The sequence below is a fragment of the Plodia interpunctella genome, chromosome 7, assembly GCF_027563975.2.
Source record: "Plodia interpunctella isolate USDA-ARS_2022_Savannah chromosome 7, ilPloInte3.2, whole genome shotgun sequence".
NCBI classification, from domain to species: Eukaryota; Metazoa; Arthropoda; class Insecta; order Lepidoptera; family Pyralidae; genus Plodia; species Plodia interpunctella.
Window position 1 is genome coordinate 10,127,991 of NC_071300.1, and position 17,502 is coordinate 10,145,492.

Here is a 17,502-nt window from a genome sequence, read left to right on the forward strand (position 1 = left end):
GGACGCACCCCGCCTTCCACCTCTCTTCCTGCGCGCACTCGGGCACGCCGCACTCGCGACCCGGTGTCCCGCTGGTTTGCCAGACTCAGAGCACAACACGCAGTTCGCAACTGCGGACGTGCACTGGGAGGCCTTATGGCCTGGTTTGCCACACCTGTAGCACAGCGTACTCCTATCCACCGCTGCAGTGCATACCTGGCTGACATAGCCAACCTCCAGGCAGCGGTAGCACTGCATTAGTTTCGTCGGCAGCAGTTTCACCTGCGCCGACACCCAGCCAACAAGGAGACGCGTGCCAGGCGCGGTCAACCTTTTAACTTGCAGGTTAACCTGCATGAACCTCTATAGCGCGGTAATTGAGGCGAGTTTGCATTGAATTTGGATAGGATGGTGTGCTTGTGACTGTACGTGAGGCAAGTATCTACAACACACAAATTTATGTCAGTTGTAAAAAAAATGATCACTACTTTATGTGTCCATGTATGTGGTTTAACTGGTTACCTCGTACATACATACTGTGACATAATTGACGCTTTCCTTTTCATTTGATCTACATTAGAAGAAGACAGTGAAGTTTATGCAATAGGTATGTGTATTTTTTTTAGTTTCAGGTGATTCATAAAAACACAAAACGGTTTAATAATTTTAAAATTCGAATTATAAATCGAACTCACATGATTATATTAGTCATGCCAGTGAGATTCTATGTTCCCGCCTCAAACCACTTCCGTGGATGTCGTAACATGCAATTAAGGGATAAAAAAGGCCATGACAGCTGAGGCGCAACCATTCCCAATGAGGGTTGCCGTCAGACAAGCGGCCGGTCGTAAAACAATCTGAAACATTCTGGTTCTAAAGTCAGAAAAAATTGGTAAATTAGTAAATTTTTAGGTACCTATCATTGTACTTGTAAATAAAGATTATTGAAGTGAAAACACTTGTGAACTTTTTATTATTTTTATTTTTTAGCATTGACGACCTCGGTGGCGTAGTGGTAAAGTTCTTGCCACTGAACCGAGAGGTCCCGGGTTCAATCCCCGGTCGGGTCATGATGGAAAATGATCTTTTTCTGATTGGCCCGGGTCTTGGATGTTTATCTATATATGTATTTGTTATAAAATATAGTATCGTTGAGTTAGTATCCCATAACACAAGTCTCGAACTTACTTTGGGGCTAGCTCAATCTGTGTGATTTGTCCTAATATTATAATTATATTTTATACTTTTTGTGACGGATAAAAAATGTTAAACTCGCGTCAGGACACGTGAGACTGATCGAAAATTGGTGAGACGTATAAAATGAACAACGTTAATATTCAAGTCTTCACTTCCTACCCGTTTTTTTTATATGATTATTATTAAATTATTTCTAAATTATTTTGCACGTAACTCATCAGACGTAATGCATTAGTTTAGCACCCATCGACAGCAAAAATGTCACATAGCTCGTACCAGTAAAGAGTTATGTAAATCGGATTTCCCAACGCATGTACTTTACTTGGTAAATTACTAGTTTCTTATATACCAAGCGATGTATTAAACGCAGACTGTGAACTAATACTAATTGCGGGCTAACATTTTAGTGGCCGCCCCTTTTAATAATTCCCATCTACAACTGGATAAATTAAAGTACTCCGTTTGCATACGTTTTTCTACAATTCATAGAAAAAAACGTACTTAATTTTTGTGTTTTCAATTTCTTTTATGAATTTATTTAAAATAATTCAAGTGCTTTTCTCTTAGTCCATTTATTCTTTTACTTATCATTAAAATAAAGTTCGACTTTTAATTCGTGTTAAAGTACAAGTATTTCAACTTAACACTTAAAATTTGAACTTAACACACACATCAATCAAAATGAAAACCGAGCTTAAACAAGACACAAAACATTATATTAATATAACGTGTATGTGCGCTAAATTTCCAGAAAGTTATTACAATAATGTTTGGTTTTTGATGCAATACTCACACACTGTATTCCATATAGATTTCCGCGTGGATCCCTTTTTGATTTTGCCCTTAGGTATTTGCCTTGTTTATTTAAAGTTTATCCATTGCTGTATGTACCGTATTTTGTAAGGTGTAATGTAACTAGATTGCGGTGAAGACTGTTGTCGTTGCAACAACTTACAATTAATCTATAGTAATCAATATTCATTTTATACAGGCGAAAGCATGTGTTTACGTTTATATTATCTCTTTTTTTTGAGCGTTCCCGTATTCTTCCTCAGTCGTTGAGCGTCGGAGCCCAGGGCCCGCTTTTGTACTGTTTCTTCACGATCGTTGGCATCCCTAGTTGTCAGACCATTGGTGCGCGTATTTTCCTTGACATTGCGTGTTTACAGTTATTATGTGTGTGTGTGTGTGTGTGTGTGTGTGTGTGTGTGTGTGTGTATTTAGGTAGATTTCAAATATCGATATTAAAAGTCCGTTTTGATTAGGATATCTATTTATTTATCCACTTCAATTAAAAATTGTGTGATTTCTACCATCCATATTTATTTATTTACAAATTCATGTACACAAGAACTTTAACACAAGGTTACACATGAAGTATTTGAACATAGATTCTGCTTATTTCTAAAGAAATCTCTTTTAGCAATTCCGAAATGCTAGTATTTTGTAGCTTTGGTTGTTCATTTAACTTAGACATATATGACGTGAAAAGTGCCTGTGAAGGCCTAATTTCAGAATAAATGATTTGATTTTGATTTTGAGAAAGGAAAGATAAAGAAATGGGTAATTAATAATTCTTATTTGAAAATCCCATGAAATTTTTTCTAGTGTTTTCAAGAAGTAAAACGAATATCTGTTAGAATAGAAACTTGTGTAGCATCAAAATCAGGTGACAATGATCTAAAAAGCCCTTTCATGTTGTCTGTCCACTTTCTCATTCTAATCATCGCCCTTAGGGTTGCGCGAAAGAATAAAACTTAAGTTATGTAGATTTGGCCGAGTGTACATTTTTCTTTTAAACCTTGAAATCTGGTTGACAGCTTTTTAATGTATTTATTAAAATAGGTTTACATGTTTTTATACTATGCTGGTCGCCTAGAATCTAAAAAGGAAGAAGTGAAAATCTGCGTTCCAGATTTAAATATTTTTTCTTTGTTGACAATTGATTTCTATGTTAGGATGAATTCAGAGCTATGAAATGATATTTTTATATTTTAAATAATAATTAGTCTCGCTTACAAATACCAACGTCGCTGTTTTATTTTACAAAATCACAAGCAATCCAGCAAGAATAAGTTAATAGACACCAATTCACTGCACGGGCTCGCAGAGGATTTTGTCAAGTATTGGTGTTGTACAAAATCAATCAGTGAACAAATGTGAATAAATTTTCTTCTAAACTTAAAATCAATCGTCACAATATAAACATAAATCATAAAATAATAGCTTTTAAAAAAATGCCTTTACACTCTTACTTAATTACAAACAGTTCTCTCAGATATTTCACTTTCAAACGGCCAAGTACATAGAAATATTTAATTACCTACTAAATGTTTACATACTATTGCCATATAATCACCTATTGTTTACGTGGTCATAAAAAGGTTTGCAAGCGTAAACTTTGTTCACATTACGTCATTACGAGTATGAACCCATTTTATACAGTCTACAGCACATTGAAGCATCCAAAATCATTGGAAATTGGCCGATATTACCATCGCATTGAGATGCCGGTAACATGACATACTGCTTACGTGTATACTCTAGTTTTAACATGCGTCGTAGGTGAGCAACGAAAGCAATACGACGCGATCTGCCGCTGTGACTACGAGTGATTATCGCCACAATATCAGACATATGTGAATACACATATTGACGTATCGTACACCATCGTGCTGCCTTGTATTTGTTGTTATATTTACCCAGGACACTGGATTACGTCATAGGAAAAATTGTAGACGCAAAATTATTGAATGGAAGTATTTTTCTTGCCGTCAGTTGGGAACAAGATTGTCTCGTAACTCTTTAATTGATCTATTATGAAGGTTTTTAGTATTTGCAACGGATGTAATGTGTCCCATGTTAAATATTTATTAATAGGATATGCAAAAGCTAAAATGACACAATTTTTACTTTCATTTTTTTAAGTTACGATGACTCATTGTTATTCCACTTCCTAAGGCAATCGTTTTTGTTGAATGCGCTTTAAATATCCGTTTCAAGGTTTTTGTTTACAACTGCAAAGCTAACTTTTAAAATGAGTTACTTAATTGTTTGAATAGATAATGAGTTTTCGGATTTGTTAAGAAATTCTGCAAAATAATAATACTTTTTTTTTATTTTAAAAGTAATAATTATGCAAATGTGTTTGAAATATCAAGTATGTTGCGTCAATAGACTCATAACAAACTGCACGAGGGAATTGTTTTCGCAAGTCGTGTCGTTAAAGCACTGCCAAGTTAAGATGCTGTAATTGCCGGATAATGATAATGCGTATATTGTAACTATCAAGTGGCCGTATTACGCAAAACAAAGATCGCGTACCGCGTGTTATTGTCAAGAGAAAATGTGGTGCCTACCTCGTGTTTCGTCACACCAGCGGCGATTCCAGTCCGCGACTTACAAACTAGGTCACAATATTTTGCATTTCACAAATGCCTCATGGTATGCGATCCATATAATAACACGTTCAACATCCTAAGTTACGACACCGGCGGAAAACAAATGAAAATACCAGTCACAATTAAATTGGCCGCGCCATTTTTTATTTTACAATCAGTTCGTATAAAAAAATACTCATTTAAAATAATAGAGAACACAAGTTTTGGTAACTAAAAATAACAGGTACATCAACTCAAACGTAACATTCACCGATCAGGTATAAGCTAAAAACGGAATCATAACAAAAAATAGACTATTAGAGAGTATTAGAGTCAGTGCGTTTCGCTCGCGGGTCGGGGCACACTGGGTCCAGGGATCTAGCGCGCTGCAACTATCCTTCTGACACTTGTTCCCCGGCCCGCGGTCGTGTTTAGTGCTAAGCTTATATTTATATATCACATTCAGAAGTCTGCTTCCTGCAGCCTTTAGTAGCTACCATAATGACCATGCTCGTAGTCATGACCATGACCGACGACGACTGGGACGGGCACCTTCACGGGGTAAGGCACGGGCTTCTCAATGTGGACTGGCACGTGCTTCTCGATATGTACCGGGTAGGGCCTGTCGACTGGGACTTTCACTGGGACTGGCACATGTTTCTCGACTGGGTACGGGATGTGCTTCTCAACTGGGTACGGGGCAGGCACTGGTACTTTTACGGGGTAAGGCACGGGTTTCTCTACGTGAACTGGGTATGGACGGTCGACGGGGACTTTGACGGGATACGGGACAGGCTTTTCGACTGGGTATGGGACGGGCTTTTCAACTGGGTAAGGCACTGGCTTGGGAATATGCACGGGGTAGGGCCTGTCGACGGGGACCTTGACTGGGACATGTACTTCCTTGACTACTGGGTAGGGGGCTGGCACATGGACTGGCACCTTGACTGGGTAGGGGACCTTCTTTTCTACTGGGTAAGGAGCTGGCACTGGGACCTTGACGGGCACTGGGATGTGCTTCTCAACGGGGTAGGGTTGGGGTACGTATACCTTGTAAGGCACTGGTCTGTCGACTGGGACATGGACCGGGACTGGAACCTTCTTTTCGACAGGGTAAGGCTGAGGGATGTGCACGGGTACTTTGACAACTTCCTTCACTGGGTAAGGAACGTGCTTTACAACAGGGTAGGGTTGTGGTACTGGTACCTTAACGGGGTAGGGGACGTGCTTCTCAACTGGGACGGGGATATGTTTCTCTACAGGGTAAGGGACGGGGACGTTCTTGACGAGGGTGATAGTTTTGTGGACATGAGTGTCGTGTCCGAGATCGTATCCTCCGCCGCCGCTGAATCCGCCATATCCTCCGCCCAGGCTGCCTCCGTGGCCGTACCCTAATCCGATGTCCCAGATTCCTCTCTTCTCGTGCTTCTTGTCGTCTGACGCCGCCTCCTTGTTGTCGGTCACTGCCACTTCCTTTTCTGCTTTCTTGGCCTCTTCAGCATGAGAGATGGCCAGAAGAGCCACCAGACTGGCGGCTACGAGCTGTAACAAGAAAAAGTGTATAAAAAAAACCAGACACAACAACCAATTAGGATGCAAAATTTTGTACTGTGTGCGATTACGATTGCAACTTTGTTTCAAGTAACTAAGATTGTTTACTTGATCTTTTAGCTTTTAAACTTGTTACAATAAATGTAAAATTTAATTTCACTAAGATGCGATCATAGTCAAAACCAAAAATGGATTCAACTTCAAACAATAATCTAAACTTAGACAATTATACAGAGCAATGGCTCGTATTAAAGTGAACAGAAAGTGATAACAGTGGAAACTAATTACAAAGCATTTAATGACTGGTCGAGTTAAAATCCGAGACACACTAGCACACGCAACGTTTCCGTGTTAAGCAATTTAAATGGGACAATGGGATCAATGCGAAATCCAGGTGTAATTCACACATCACTAAACCACTGTCACTGTTGAATATATATATATATATATTGAAAACACACCATGGGTCTCATGATGCTTCACTTGTAGGTTGCACTGAAGCCAGCGAAGTCCTGAATGCGAATGATGTGTGTTGGTCTGGTCTTCGCTATATATATGCGGTAAGAGCGGCCGACCGAAAAATAAACGCCACACTATAGGACTAAGTTATACTTTCGCTTTGGAGGGTTCGCGCGACTCCTGAACTTAATTCTGAAATTGATAGCTGCTAATGGTTTGAAATAGAATATTTTTTTCTCTTTCTGGCCATCCGGGGCTGTGACGCCGCAAAGCCTTGGTTCAGTGTAAGTAATAAACCTTAAACATTTGAAGATTCGGCAGTGATATTACAACCAGTCGCCTCCGTTTTGGGAAGGCCGAAGTCTATCAGTTGTCAAGGCTATGTGTACTTTAATCGCCTCGTACGACATCCACGGGGGAATATGGAGTGGTCCTATTTTAGGGCGTGGATCTCCTTTATTCAATTAATTAAAAAAATACTTATAAGGACAAATCACACAGACACAATTATACTATAACCACATATGTAATGGATAAAAATTCAAGCCCAGCTCAATCTGAAAAAGATTCCATCAAAAGATTATTATGAAAGACTACAATTTTATCATTATTGACCCATAAATTAATCTTTAAAGATAACCCAAAATAATGAAAAAAAAAACTGACAAGCAAAAATATTATTTTCAAAAAGCCACTAGTTAAAACTATAACCACAATTACCTTAATTAACCTTAATTAGAAAATTTAAAGAATTATTCGTAAACGGAACCTGAGCTTCGAGGCGTCACAGCCGCGGATACAATGAAAAACACACTAAGTTGAGGAGAAGGGTAAAGTGCCAAAGAAACTATTATTTATTGTTAAGGGATGCCTGTTATAATACTTTACATACTAAGATTACCTATGTTAAACGTAACGTTTACGTTTTAGTCAAAATTAAAACTATTTTAATGAGCCTGTCAACCTAAATTAGCATAAGCAAACATTGTTCTTAAAGAAACATGAGTATTTAGGTCAATATACTGTTTGTTGCGAACTGCTTTTTTAAAATAAATCCTTCATACGTATTTGTTAATTAAAAACAAAAATTTATACAGAAATAATAATTTTTATATGTAAATTTATTTGCACACTCGTCTGCAAATCATATAATTTGAATTTTCTGTCTGTGACTAAACTTGAGCGCTAGAATTTCTCAACAACTATTTCAAATTAAGTTTCGATTCATCACATGACCAATTCTGTTAAAATTAAATTGTAGCTTTGACTTTAAAAAAAAATACAATTTCGTATCTAAATTAAAATAGTGAATTAATGAATCTGTGGCCAAAACAATACTATGCAGTTAGAAACTAAACATCAAAATTACTTCATAATCGGAAAATGAAGTTTGATTTCGTAAGTAAAATTTTGAACTGACCATTATTGCTTGCAGTTAGGCAAAAAGTTTTATGAGTGGAATAAGAATAATTAATAAAAACAAATGAAAATTATTGACCCGAATATGGATTTATACGGATTTTTAAGACTGAAGCACTATTTTTGAATGTTGATATTGCAAAATTAACTCCTAAGCATTGGGGAATGGTCCACCATTATTTCCGTCACATTTTGGGAACGTGTTAATTGAACTCCAGTATATATATTCTTTATTTGATCGGGAATGTTCATCACTTTTTTAAATTATTTTTTTAATTAATAATGGTAAGCCGATCTGGCATGATAGGGACCAACACTGTTCAAATTAGTTTCTTTCGGCATTTCTTCTCAGCAGTGGTCGTTCCGAAATGCCAGTAGTTTGTAGCTTGTGAGAAATAACTATAAATATAAAGATTGACGAGAAAAAGTGCCTGTGAAGGTCTAATTTCTGAATAAATGATTTGAATTTGAATTTGAATAATTACATAGTTTTTCTAAAATATCTCATAAAAAGATAACAGCCATTTTGATTTTTCATTCAACAAAATGCATATAGGTATTTAAATAACTAAAGACTCTTTAATTGATCAGTTTTATTAATTACGAGATTAAATATTTTTTTCACTGTGATTAAAGTATAAGAATGCTTTTTTATTCCAAAATCGTGACGTCACAATTATTGATATACAAACTCCATAAAACATTTTATTTTTGACATTAGAAAAAACCATCTGATATGACTGCTTGGAGAGTATATAGCCAATTAGCTAGCGTAATGACAAATCTGTACTATTACTATAAAGAGGTTAGCGTTTATTTGTGAGTTCGTATGTTTGAGGCGGGTAATCTCCGAAACTTACAAACCGATGTAAAAAAATATTTCACCATTAAAAAGGTACATTATCCAAGATTGCTACAGCCTATATTTTATCTCAAAATTGCCACGGGAGCGAAGCCACGGGCAACATCTAGTGCTAAATATTTTCGCACATAAAATTTATTAGTAATTCAAGTTAAAATTACGACTTAAAGATTAATGAAAAATACAACATAGAGACTTTTATTACCTTCTTAGTAATTATATCCGGCAATTAACAAAACTTTTTAACGATTGGTTCTACTGGAATATCATCAATTACACGAAGCATTCCAAGGTTGACGCATCCTGAACTCACGCAGGGTTCGATTGTGCAATCAGATCAATTAAATAAAAATCTATTTATATCTATCCATAAATGCTAATATATTGAACGTTGATATATTATAGTCAACAATTTTTTTATATCATTTGATAGTTATATACATAAAAATTATAGAAAACTAGCTTCGCCCCGGGGCTTTTATCCCGTGGGAATTTCGGGATAAAGGGTCGTGTGTTATATTATATTCCCTGTTATATTCTACCCGTGTACCAAATTTCATAACAATCCGTCTAGTAGATTTTGTGTGAAAGAGTAACATACACACATCGTCACAAACTTTCGCATTTATATTATAGTAGGTGTAACACTTTTATGTTTTAACGTTTTATTTTTTTATTTTCATTTCGGAACTTATATTTTCCTTACTAGTTTAGAATAAATGTTACATAGGATAGGTTCAGTGCTCTGTCTGTCCACAATATCTGTATTTATATATATTTTTGAAAGATTTTACAACAAAAAAATAGTCTTATTTTTTCTTATCTTTCTATCTTATCGATTGTTTGTTACTATTAACTACAGACATATGTTTTTCACTTCGCTTCAAGGTATTGTGAACATGACTTTAAAAATCCATGTTTGTTTCAAATTCACGGGCGAAACCTCGGTCAAAAGCTAGTTGAATATAAAAAAAGCCCAACTTCATAAGTATTTTCATTTCATAAGTAAATATTTTGAATAAATTTTAACTTTGTCGTCCTTAGAACACTTTATAAATTCATTCTATTTCGACATTATGTTTAACAATCTGTTACAACAAACTGTTTCAGTTTAATTTGTTAACTTTAATTACTTCAGTTATTTCATTTGGTACTAATTAAATGTGTTTACATAACCCGCTTTCGTATCTTAGTATCTCAGTAACTTTCATAGAGAAATTAGATACGTATTATTATGTCTGTGCCTCGGATCAAATTGTGTCATGTAAAAGTATTTAAGTTATACCTTTAAATTTTTTACACAGGAGTTCTCAGAGCATTTTGCGGTTTTGCCCATAACAATATTTCAGATTTTAACGAAGACAATAATTAGCTTTACTATCAGTCGTTAAAATAATTAATCTATATTGTGGTAATGTCAATATTAAGAATGATGGATTTTGGAAATTATTCCTTTAGTCGTAATGACAGCGCGGCCACAGCAGTGAGCGGAAAAGGTCTGAATTAATAGCTTAATTCAGCCCTTTTCCGCTATGCGGGTTAAAGTTAACATCAAAGTTGATTGGTGCAACTGATTCTTAACATATCGAAGATCATTCGAAGTAGAGAATCGCCATCGTAACGCAACGACAACCACACTGCAATGTCATTGGTTCGCTGCGTTTCACTTCGAATGGATTCGATGGTGAGAAGTGAAACGCAAACCCGCACTAAGCCCTCTGGAGACCAGTTCTCACGCATTCGAAGCTTATTTTATAAATAAAAAAAAAATATTAAACAAATTCACTATTTCGATTGTGATTTTTCCTAAAACCAACCCATAATAATAATAATAAATATATGAAGACAAATCACACAGATTGAGCTAGCCCCAAAGTAGGTTCGAGACTTGTGTTATGGGATACTAACTCAACGATACTGTATTTTATAACAAATACATATATAGATAAACATCCAAGACCCGGGCCAATCAGAAAAAGATCATTTTCCATCATGACCCGACCGGGGTTCGAACCCGGGGCTTCTCGGTTCATTGGCTAGAACCTTACCACTGCGCCACCGAGGTCGTCAGCCCAACCCAACCCAACCAACCAACCCAAGAGCATGCTTTTATATATTATTTCCATCTGTATATCAAAACCATAGTTTTTTCAAAGCAATATAAACAAGCATAGCAAATGAATAAGTGGCCTAGATTACAAAAATAGTGAAATTACGGGAAGAATCAATTATTATGTGCGTGTTAATAAATACATCAATGGTATCATGTGTATACCTGTGTAGACTAATTAACAATAACGGATCAATTATGAAATTATGATTAATCACACGTTTTATGTATCTACTTAAAATCAAATATCAATTAATACATCTGGTTTCACACCAGTCGAATTAAAACGTTAATATATATATATACACATACATCCTCACAAACTTTCGCATTTCTAATATTAATTGGATTAGATAGTTCGCGAATATTTTTCCGAAACTGACTACTTTTCTCTAATGTGAAATGAGACAAAAAATGAAAAAAATCTTGTATATTAGAGAGAGATAAAATCTCTGACACACATAAATGAATCATCATTAAGCATTTCAGATCGCTGTTCTTGTCGGTGGAGCAGCTTCCATTTATATATCTATCTACGATTTTAAATAATATGCAATTATCCTAAAAACACAAGTCTCCTTTTTGTAAAAAAAAAGCTTGTCAATCACTAGAATTACAGTACAAAATATTAATAAATTTTTTAGAATAAATATTAAGACATACATGACTTACATTACATCCGGTTTATATAATCTTATCATGTCGTTTCCGGTATTAGTTTTAGGAATGCATATGTAATATCGGCTTCACACTGTCGCCGAACTAAGACATATGCCGACGCGAGTGCGTGAACATTGCGTATTTAGTATGAGTGCTTTTATTTACCGCAATGGAAAACCAGCAATGTATACCGAATCCGCCAAAGTTTGGCAAACTGTTCAACGACAATGTGGAGCCGGCGCAAATCAAACAGTGATTACAAACATCTCTTAATCGTCATAATTTGAGTACTGCGAGTCTTGAGCCTAAAAATACCCGCAATTTTTTTCTGAATGCAAAATCCGGCGTAGTTAGACGTTATAAATAGTGAAGCGTGCAGTTCCCGCCCTAGAATAGGATCATTTCATATCCTCCCGACCACTTCGTATGAGGAAACAAAAGGATAAAATGCCTAGCAATGACTGAGTTCACAGAGAGGGTTAACTTCAGGCAAGTCTTAAAATCACAGCGGAAATTCCTTATTTTTATGCGGGTCCTCGTTTTCTTGGCGTCCAACCAAGAATTGAACCAAGGACTCGCGATATAAGAGAAAGAGAGAGATGCAATACTAAATGACAAGAACAGAAACTCCTAAGACAAACATCAAGTCATATAACAGGGTATATTATACCGAATTCCCCACGAGAACGAAGACCTGAAGCGTGAGAGCTTGTGTTCTTTTGAGCTTGTTCCGTCGCATTGCTGGGAAAATGTACGAAAACAAAAATAGAACTACTAGTATACTATATATATATATATATATAAATTATATATATGTACAAAGTACATAGAGTATATTAACATGATACTGTAGTGTAGTAGCAGCGCCAGTGGCAAAATAATCATATAGAAAAAAATGGCCCGCAGCGTTGTTCCATTATCTTAACAATTACTATTCATTTGTTTATCTATGGCGTTAGGAAATATTTTAATTTCCGATTTCGATATAATTTCTCCTTGTACCAGATATCAATGTAGATCACTTCGATAGATTATAATACTTAGTCGATATTTTGCAACTTAGCATATTGCCCAGAACTTTTAAGTTTACTGCTTAAAAACAGTAATACATTCGTGTTAAAATTATGTTAGCGCGTAGATATCCAATTGGATATATAATTTTGATTGGATCCTTTGTCATCGGCGCGTGTTGCCTATTTTATTCTTGTCTATGACGCCAGAAGCCCCGGCGCATACTATATATTTGAATGGATTCATCGATATGATACGACAAAGATGAGATCTTTCCTTTGGCATCGAGATTTAAGGGAATATTGATTTTTATATATTCTTCTTACAATGTATTTCCCCGTTCCTTCCACAGCTGTAAATTGATGGCATTCAAGATCCGCCTTAAGTTTTAATTTCCACTTTGTATGGTCTTCGGCACACTTAGCTGTCGGACCATTTGCAATGGCATGCATACTCTAAATGACTATCATTACGCATAAAGATTCTATCAAACTCGACCGGTAGGTAGGTAGTTAAAAAAACATATCAAGTGACACTCACTCACTTGATATGTTTTTTTTAACTACCTAGTGAACATATCAATCTCAATTACGGGCATTATAGCTAAAATATCTGAACCGAGTTGCGTCCCTCGCGCCGCCCGGAACGCCACGAAATTAATTGGAAACGTATGCAGAATGAAAGTACGAGATGCGTAAATGCGAGAACTGGAATGACTGAGAATAGTAAAAACAGACTCCGGTTAAGTTGGAGGTATCAGAAATAAAATAAAGATATTTGTCTGTTTCGTAACAAAATCAGACTTAAATTCATTAGCCATAATTTTCATTTTACATTGAGAACAACGCGCTATCGGATAGTATGCATTGCACACATATCATAGCTAAACTAAATCACAACAAATATAATTGTATTTTTTTCGTAACCAAAAAGGACTTTATTTCGACAGCATAATATTCATTTCACATTGACACGAAGCGTCATTGGATAGTATCAACATCGTTTAAGCCATATTAGATTACACGTTACAAATAAAATATAGCATGAACTTGCATCACGCAATAGTCTTGTATAGATTTTATGAGTTGCATCTATCAACTTTGACGTCGACTTTAACCGGTACGCCGCCGTCGATTAGACCAATTGGCGTACTTTGCGTTTTTCCGCGCTGGTTAGAGCTAACGTCAAAGTTGACTGTGCAACCCACTCTAGTATATAGCTCGATGCAATCGTTCCGTAATCCAATATGTATAGCCATAATATCTTCCCACGATGTGATTTCCTTCTATCTGTTGTAAACATTGTGTCCTAATCATGAGTCCCTTTTTACCCGACTGCTTAGGTCGGAGGGTTATGCTTTTCATGCGCGTCTATGCTTCAGATTCATGGCATGCATTGTAGGTGAACATTTTGTACTTTTTTTTATTCAATTGAAAAAATGCACATACGTTTTTAAAACTGAATATGTTAGTTACGTATTAATTTTTTTGTATTAAAAAAAAACTGTTTTCTTTATATGGTTATTTGTTTTTTAACTAGCTGCCCTTTGCGGCTTTGCTCGGACTCAGCTTGCCTAAACAATAATACATTATGCAGGGTAATATGATATGCGATCGACTATTCGCTGCTGATATACATTAATAGCCGGCAGCATATCAACGGATATCCAGACAGAAAAAATCAATTATAATTCGTGTAACTTAACGGAAATACTAGTTAAAATATCAATTCTAAAGTTAATTGTTTTCATTCTAATAACAAACCATTTAGAACGCGAACTGTAAAATACACGGGTATCGTGTTTTTGTAACCGTGTAACGCACACACAGTATTTTAAATGCAATACCTTCTTCCCGGCTCCACACAGTTGCCAAACTCGACATATGCCGACGCGAATGCGTGTACATTGCGTAATTAGTATGAGTGCTTTTATTTACCGCAATGAAAAACCAGCTATGCGTACCGAATCCGCCGGCATAAGATGGCGGATCGCACTAATCAGCGACATCTTTCACGTAAATGAGAGACAAACGCTGGTAAGGTAAATGGGAAACGAAGTAAGTTTACATGTCATCTCAATTTATTGTCGTTTGTCTGCAAGGGTGTCCTATATGGGATCAAATCGGCATACTATATGTATCATTCTTGTGTTAGGGTTTCATTGAATTCGAGTACCACATACCTATCTGTCCGGTTCCCCGTGGTTCCACATGAATGAGACGAGAATCTGTCCACACGTAAAAATGGTAGAATTCGTAGACCTTTTTTTTTCGTAAAGTTAATACAAACAATGGTCATAAGGCAGCGACACGGTGGCGGCCGTAAAACCGGCCATAAAATCGAAAGTCATTTGCCGCGTCTGTCTGTTTGTGCGCGTTAGACTCTTAAACTACTGTCCGGATTTTCATACGGTTTTTACAGATAGAGTGATTCCTGAGGAAGGTTTAGGTGTACTATGAATCTGTATCTGTGAATTTACTTGTCACCGTCGCGTCGTGTAGCGCTCCGTTGTTCACCTAGCACGCTGGGTAAGCTAATCGGCATTTCGTAACACGCTCACTTATACGTTTTACTACTGATTGTCATAGCCTCATAACCAAGGTCGCTTTTGTTAAGATCTTATTGTTTTTTTGTGGCGATAAACAATTTATTTAATACATAGTTTGATTTCGCGCTTGTTTTCGCACTCAACTCAAGCCTCAGTCAAAATCAGATCATTCATTCAGAAATTAAGATTTTCACAGGCACTTTTTCACGTTATATTCCAAATTATATATAAAGCAAAGCTACAAATGATTAGTATTTCGGAACGACCACTGCTGAGAAGAAATGCCGAAAGAAACTCATGTAAACAGTCAATTCATGCAAAGATATAATCATTGGCCAGTGCGGACGAAACCGTATGCAGCACGATTGTAATGCTACCCACGTGCACGTGCGTTACTATTCCATTTACTCGTGCTGCATACGTGCTGCGTACGCATTCAGTCTTTAATTTCTTAGTTAGCACAAAAATCATGCGATTTTCAAGCGCATATGTCCAGTAATGGAATCTTTAATTAATAAAAGAGAAAGAGAGGATGGATTTTTGAAATGAAATAATATTTTTCTGTCTTCCGCGCTTTAGTTTAGTAAAGTAGATGTGGCTCATTCATGATTATTGATCATCATTCCACATTTTCGTCACGTATCAAAATGTCAACGGTACGTTAATTTTACAATATGAATTGCCCAATAAAAGCCTTATTTACTGAACAAAAAAAAATGCAATACTTTTGATATGATGATTTGATACTTTTGCAACGTTGTCAGTTTCTTGCGGTGCGTATGTGGAGCAAAACGGATGGACAGACAGTGGAGATTGTGCATGTACCAAGTCATAAATTGTCGCGATGCGCCGTACACTACCTACCTTCCTTGGTCTGGCTGCGAAAGATCACTAAAGATCCCCAAAAGATCACTAAAAGATCACTAAAAGATCGCTAAAAGATCACTAAAAGACAGTGGAGATTGTGCATGTACCAAGTCATAAAGTGTCGCGATGCGCCGTACACTACCTACCTTCCTTGCTCTGGCTGCGAAAGATCACTAAAGATCACTAAAAGATCACTAAAAGATCGCTAAAAGATCACTAAAAGATCACTAAAAGATCACTAAAAGATCGCTAAAAGATAACTAAAAGATCACTAGAAGATCACTAGAAGATCACTAAAAGATCACTAGAAGATCACTAAAAGATCACTAAAAGTACAAAGGTCATCTGCAGGGGTACCTCACTCTCAGTTCTGCCACCAAACAACATGTGTGTTGAATTGTTGTGTTCCAGTTTAAAGGATGATAAAGGCAGTGTTATTACGTTACCACATGGTCTGCCACATGCATGTGTCGCCCCTGGTGTTGCAGGCGTCCACAGGCTGTGGTGACCTCTTTCCATCAGGTAGACCAAATCGCATGCCTGCCACTTGGTGGTGTTAATTAAAGATAAAAAATAGAAAATCTTAAAATGTGCTAGCTATTTCTACAAGCGCGCAGATTATAAAAATCAATCAAAATGAAAAGACCAAATAACTGAAGATTCCCACTCTGATTCTTAAATAAATAAAATAAATAAATATATATTAGGACAAATCACACAGATTGAGCTAGCCCCAAAGTAAGTTCTATACTTGTGTTATGGGATACTAACTCAACGATACTATATTATATATAACATATACATATATAGATAAACAACATCCAAGACCCGGGCCAATCAGAAAAAGATCATTTTCCATCATGACCCGACCGGGGATCGAAACCGGGACCTCTCGGTTCAGAGGCAAGCACTTTACCACTTCGCCACCGAGGACGTCAATTCTTCATAGGCGATAGCTCTCTCTCTCTTTCACTCATCCTTGCGTGAACCCGCTTACGCTTGAAGCTGTGGCGCCGAGTTTCATAGTATAGCAATCTATCACTTTTTTATTACAATTTAGATATTTTATTGGTTGATAAACTATTCAATTGCCTGGCAACATCGGGTGATGTTGCCAGGCAATTTAATATATTACCCTAATAAACATAATTTATATCCTTTTCTGCTTCAAACCGCTAGCTCTTATTGTTTATGCGTTATTTGCGAACATGCAAACGCAACTTGAGATAATTCTCGTTGAGACTTGCGACATAGAGTCTGTGTAGTATCGTCTATTGATTGGCATAATTTTAATAATATAGTTTACTTGAATTCATTTAAAAATTTGTACGCTAAAATTGTTTGCACAATTCTATAAGGGTTTTTATTAAATTTTATTTCAATCTTTTTACTCTATAATATTCACCAATTAAATTGCTATCAAAAAACATTAACATTGTTACGTGTAGCTCCCGCCCTG

At 36.4% G+C, this 17,502-nt stretch overlaps 2 protein-coding genes across 2 annotated transcripts in view; one reads left to right on the forward strand and one right to left on the reverse strand.

The window, feature by feature from the left end:
- Ance-3 overlaps positions 1–17,502 on the forward strand; it is a 171,547-nt gene that overhangs the window by 81,039 nt on the left and 73,006 nt on the right. The window lies entirely within an intron of this gene.
- LOC128671100 (uncharacterized) lies at positions 4,694–6,692 on the reverse strand. Its single transcript, XM_053747260.1, has 2 exons — positions 6,569–6,692; positions 4,694–6,098 (listed from the first exon to the last, which is right to left on the reverse strand). Exons 1-2 carry the CDS (start codon positions 6,578–6,580, stop codon positions 5,043–5,045), a joined length of 1,068 nt encoding a protein of 355 aa, XP_053603235.1. The 5' UTR covers positions 6,581–6,692; the 3' UTR covers positions 4,694–5,042.